This window comes from Vigna unguiculata, chromosome 4, assembly GCF_037176805.1.
Source record: "Vigna unguiculata cultivar grain cowpea cultivar isolate G323 ecotype 2 chromosome 4, ASM3717680v1, whole genome shotgun sequence".
Lineage (NCBI taxonomy): Eukaryota > Viridiplantae > Streptophyta > Magnoliopsida > Fabales > Fabaceae > Vigna > Vigna unguiculata.
In genome coordinates, this window is record NC_140795.1 from 4,274,219 (window position 1) to 4,280,366 (window position 6,148).

The window sequence follows — 6,148 nt, forward strand, 5'->3', positions numbered from 1 at the left end:
TGGCATCACAATAAATTATTCTCAATTAGGGAAAGGATCCAGAAGTCAAGTTTGTCTGCATAGTTCATCTTCAAAAAAGGTGTTGCATCGCGGTTCATGGCCACGTCTTTTAGTCAAATAAAAACAAAACCTGATAAGGTTTTATTTGAGTCAAATTAAACTCAGGTAATTGGAACTCAACAATCCATGAATTTTCCTATTCTTCTATCATCCATAGTAAAGGAATTAATTAAGTCAGTTTGGTCATATTCTGATCATCCCAAATTATCAATAATGTACATTTAATTCCTTTAAAATAACAAATTCTGCAAAATGTTAAAATATCATTTATTAAAAACTTTTTTTTTGTTGCAAATCTGTCATATTGAAAGCAGGGTTTCAATGAAAATTAATTATTGACTAGTTGGTTAATACTTTGCACAACAAAGTATTTTTCCACTAATTTTCTTATAAAAGTTTTGAAGTTTGAGTATTTTATATATGAAAATTTAAGGATTTCATGAAATCATGCAGTGGAGGTTTCTTTCCATAGAAGATGCTAGTTGTGATAAACCAAAACTCAGTCAAGATTGCAATCATTTCACACTAATGATCTTTTGAGTTATTGTTAATTAGTTATTAGTTGAAAGAACAAAAACTCATCAAGTGGAAAGACCACTTAGCACTTAGAAGGAGAGGAAAGTTATCCACGTAACACTAAGTAATAGGCAAACTTTTAAAAGATAATCAACAATAGTTATTTTTGATAAAAATCTCTTTATTAATGATATTATTTTATGTATAACCTAATCTTAAGATTTTTTGAGTCTCTGCTTCATAGGCACTTGTAGCCACATTTGTCAGCAGTTTTCTGCAACACTAAACATCTCAATGACACTGCAACTGTAACACCAATTTAAAACTTTGGTGATACATAACAAAAAACATGGCATGCTCAGAGGAAGCATATTCGAAATGGACATGTTTTGGGAGCTTCATATTAAACAAATGCAATCTAAACATATACTCTTTCTTTCTGACATTTAAATACACACTAATTTTTCCTTCTACTGTTGTTTTGATCAACTATATGGCTGCAAAAGTTTAAAACCACAATGTTTCAGATTTACAAACCAGACACTTTTCACAAGACACCAAACAAGACCTTAACTCCCTAAGAAAGTGTCAACCTTGGAATTTGTTGCTCTGGACAAGAACCTCATACAAATTGGTGGCTTAACTCCTGCAAGGGCAAGTATTGAAGCAGGAAGAGTCCATATTCCATCCCCACATATCAAACCAGAAGCCACAGCTGGTGCAAATGCATCTGCTTTAGCTTTGTTAATCCTTTCCCACACATACAATATAAGACTTCCAACACACATGTCAATGGCAAAGTATGGCCCTATGTAGAAGGGTATTGCCATGGCCATTGGAAGTGGAACAAACTTCCCTTTCTTGCCAAGAAAATCTTTGAACAAGTTTATCACAACTGCTGCAGCAAAGAATATGCAACAAAGCAAGAGGCAGTTTTTTGGTAGAGAGCCAAAACCTTGCACCCCCAATATGGCCATATTACGGTATATGATTGCATATGGGGCAGGATATTCACTTGTAGGCTTCCCAAGATCAGGAAAAGCTTTGTAGAAAATCCAAAACACAGAAGGAGAAATCACACAACCCATTGTTGTGCCGATTAGTTGGCTCACAAACATGGAGCGTGGTGAAGCCAGTGTAAGGTAGCCGGTCTTAAAATCCTGCATCAGGTCTGAGGCTGTGGCAACGATGTTCATCATCACTCCACAGGCGGCTAGGCCGGCGAGAACTCCACCTCGTGTGGCGCCGGCCCACGCTCCGATCGTGAAGATGGCCAGCTTTCCATAAGTGGATGCAAGGGACCAGTCAGTTAGTCCACAACCATAAGCATTGCAAAATGCTAAGGTGGGAGCAACCAGATAGATAACAATTATGTAGTACCATTTTAGCTGGTGGAAGATGTGTGGCAGTGTGGCTGTTGAGATGGCAGCAATAGCAACATAACCTGCAATTGCAAACCATGTGGGAATTTGATCTTTAAGGAAAAGTTGGGTGCGGCGGCGATCATCATAAGATAGCTCAGGATTTGAGGGGGAATCTTGATCTGCAACTGGAAGTACATTCTCCCGTTGTCTCTCTCGGATTTGATGATACAACCCCCAGAGGGTATGAGTTATCACTTTTACAAAGTTATATAAACCATCTCCTAGGATCAAGGCAATGGCTATAAATACCTGAATTCAAGGTACAAGGTAAATTTGTTTAACTGATAGACATTGGAAAGAATGTAAGAAATTGTGGTAATTTATATCAATGAACTTACCCTATAACCTTGGATGCCATGAAGGTTGCCTTCACCAAGGCCTTTGTCATACCAATGACCCTCTTTGGTTTTTATGATAGGCCACATTATTCCCCAAGAAAGAATTCCCCCAAGAAGCACTGATATATTTATGATATAAGGGCAAATCATTCCAACTCCAACATAGATTGCAGAAAAATCAAAATAAAACCTACAAATAAGTTGAGATGTGATTAGCCATTCTGGATTAGAACAAAATTTGAAGTATCTTGCTTTTAGAATGAAGATCTAACAGCATACCTGTTTTCATATGCTTTAAGCCCCAATGAAGGGAAGGCTTGAAATCCACACTGGTCAGTAGCTGTATAAAACCATTGAAAAAAGCCCCACAAAAAACTCATACTGAAGAATTTTCCCAACATTTTCACTTGCTTCCTGGAAGAGTACAAAAGAAAGAGTAAATTAGTTTGGATGTCTAACATCTTATGAAGTAACTTCTAGTAACATTGATTCAAAGACAGTGCCTACTTTGCAAGTTTGGCTCCTTGAGGAGTGTGGAAGCTGTTGATGAGATGTGCAGTTGCAGTACCACTTGGATATGTCAATTTGAAGTCAATGATCATAATCTAACACAGATAACAGAAGCATAACTTAGCCATAACTTAATTGCAAACGCAATAAAGTGATAAGGATTGAAAAAATGAAACCGAGCAGGTTTTCTAAATTAAAGTTTTGTAGGGAAGTTACTCCCTGAGATTCATTTTCAAATTTTTATAAGGAATGAAATGGAACATTAATGAACAATGCAATCAATATTTCAAGAATGTGCCAGTGGCATACCTTTCGGAGAGGTACAACAGAGAAAAGGCCGAGAAAGCTAACAACAAAGAGAAAAGCTATAATCCACCCTAAACTTGGGTCCTTAAAATCACTTGTATCAGTGGATTGATCAGCTATTTCTTCACTCATTCCAAAGAGGTAACTTCCGAAACCTCCTGTTCATATAAATCAATCACAGAGTGAAAATTTTCATTTAACTGAGCTAATCATGATATCTATGAAAAAGAAGTGTTCCTAGATTACAAAAACTTAGTTCTATGTAGATAAATCTCTTCCTAAACATTTATAAAAAAAGTTAAGAAAGGGAAATAAATAAACTTCTCACACAAGGTAAAACTAGTTTATATATAAACTAATAAATAAAAGTTCATTTTGTTTTAGCTTCTCCAAAAGAGAAGTTTATTTTATTTAATCTTCTCCTATAAGTACTTTTGAAGAAATTTAGTTTAATGGGACCTAAGATTCCTTTCACATGTATTGTATAACATCAACATCTCACTCTAGAGTTTCGGTATGTTCTGAAGTCCAATTTTCCTAGAAACCTAACACAACATTTAAACCAGATTTGACAGTTTGCTATGCTTCATTTCAAAATATGATGCAATCCATTTAATGATACGAGATTGATAATTTCTTTTTTTAAAGAATGATGGAAGATGAGAAAAAGTGAGTAAGAATTTCTGCTTATATTCGGTAGAAAATGGTAGAAGGATAGACTTATTCAATCACATTAACTAGGTTTCCAAATTTATTGTCATAAGCTGAATTTCAAAACAAAGAAAAAGTCTCTTTCAAAGCATGGACAAATTTGATGCCTTTGTCGGTCATCCATGGCTTTTCCACAGTTAGCATATTCTAGAAGGTCATGTCTGACAGTGAAAAGTATACTTTTCACAGTCAGATTGTGACTGGGGGATGGAGGACTAATGATATCATTCTGGAAAAAAAGTTTCTTCAGATTTATTAAAATAGTGGAACAGATGGAGTTGACTCCAAAGTTAGGAAATCTAAAAAAAAAAACCAAAAACAAAGAACACAGTTGATTCTATACTGATTCAATTAGCCACTGAAGTGATTACTACTAAGATTTTCTCCTTTGAAAACTTATCAGGAAATGATTTAATTTAACACTGAGAAAGTAATTCCGTTTTCTGTCAGAGGAATCAGATTACAGACTAGATCAACATGAGAAATTAACCAAATCCAAATCCCCACACAAATTAGCACACTGTTGAATCTGAAAAGGCACCAAAAATCCAACTGTTTGATAAATTCATAGTTAATTTCCAAAAGAAAAGAAAAAAAAAAAAAAAAAAAACCCTTTCCACCCCATGGAACAGAAAGGGTCAAAACTCACAACAATTAACCATTTAAAAAACAATAGATATCAACACCATGGCAACAGTAAACAAATCCACAAAAGGCATAGTGAAAAGAAGAAGGTACCGCTAAAGGCTATGCCAGAAGAAGCCACAACACAGGTTTGGATGACAGTGTTCTCTTGTCTTGTGAAGGGTTGTCTCAACATGCCAGATTTTTCCAAGAACTTGGTCCAAGTCTTGACAAAGAAGAACCCCAGAAGGCCAGCAGAGACATTCAGAGAAGGAATAATACCAGTGGTGAGGTTGAGCTTCATCACAATGAAACTGAACAATATGCTGAGTAAAAAGCTGACCCCAAAGGCTCTCCGAGTCAATTGGTTCCTCCATGATGGCACCAGAAGATGCTGGAACACCCTCTCCACAGAAACCTCTTCCTCTTTGAGTTTGAAGCTACCCTTTTGGCTCAGTCCATGATCATGTTCATCTACATGCTCCACTGACTCAAAACCATTATCCACCACTCTATCCCCACTTCCATTTTGAGCCATGATTTGTGGATTCTCCTTCGAAAGTGGTTCAAATCCCAAAACTTTTTTTTTTCTGGGAGTTCGGAATCTCTAAGGATGGTGAAACTTCCTAGATACTACTATCCTCCTCTTGTCTTAGGTTAAAGTCTGTGTTTCACCTTTATTCAAAGGTTGAGTTGGAATGTGCATGGTGGTTTACTTACTGGCATTTATTGATGGACTCATAGACATCAATATCAGCAGCTAGTGGATGACAGAGAGAGAGAAAGAGAAAGAGAGAGAAAATGTGAATGTGATAACTAAGAAGTTTGAAGACAAAAATTATGTAAAGCTACAACTTTGATAGATGTCTGTGTTAGATGGTGGAATAGACCAGTACACAACATCCTTGGATTTTTGAGACGTATAATCCTAAACCTTCTATTTTTATTTTCTTTTTATGTTTTTTTTTTCTTAACTAGGACTTTCGTAATTCTCTGATATAACCTCTAACAATAACTTTTTCCGCATTTTCTGTTTTTATTTTTAGAGGTTTTGTTAATCAAGTTAAGGAATTCAAAAACAAGGGTTTTTAAAGAAATTTAAAGTGCATAGTAAACAACTATAAAAATAATACATTTTACACATTCCAATAATTTTCTTATAATATTTTTATATTTTTCTTTCCATTTCATTACACTATTATTTTTCTAAGATGGATATGAATCTCTCTTATTTTCTCTTTCTATAATTATTCTGTCGGTAGTTAGTTTAGGGTTGAATTAAAAGTGTATAGTAAAAACTATAGTATTTGACAAATCAAAAAGTAAGAAACTATTTGATACGTTTATTTTTTTGAATAATTTGGAAGCATTAATCATGAATTGTTAAAATAAAAATTAATATTTAATAAATTCTGAATAAAAAATAACAATTTTAAAATTTTTTGACTAGTTGAAATTTTTTTATCATTCTGAGATATAATCTTTCAGTAAGTAAAAGGATTGCTTAAATAAGCTGTGTTTTTAAATAAGTTTCTTTAAAGTTTTAAATTTATTTCATGAATAATTAAATTAATATATAGATAGAGCTTTATATACCTTTTAAAAAGAATATTTTTTTTTGAGAAAATGAAGAAAGAGAGTCAAAGCTTAAGTTTGAAA

The 6,148-nt window shown here is 34.2% G+C and overlaps 1 protein-coding gene across 1 annotated transcript; it reads right to left on the reverse strand.

Annotated features, from left to right (window-relative positions):
* Positions 1-948: 948 nt before the first annotated feature.
* On the reverse strand, positions 949-5,320 carry LOC114181768 (putative metal-nicotianamine transporter YSL7). Its single transcript, XM_028068316.2, has 6 exons — positions 4,604-5,320; positions 3,158-3,312; positions 2,846-2,943; positions 2,618-2,752; positions 2,339-2,528; positions 949-2,249 (listed from the first exon to the last, which is right to left on the reverse strand). The coding sequence occupies exons 1-6, from the start codon at positions 5,025-5,027 to the stop codon at positions 1,146-1,148; spliced, it is 2,106 nt and encodes a 701-aa protein (XP_027924117.1). The 5' UTR covers positions 5,028-5,320; the 3' UTR covers positions 949-1,145.
* Between the last annotated feature and the right edge of the window lie 828 nt (positions 5,321-6,148).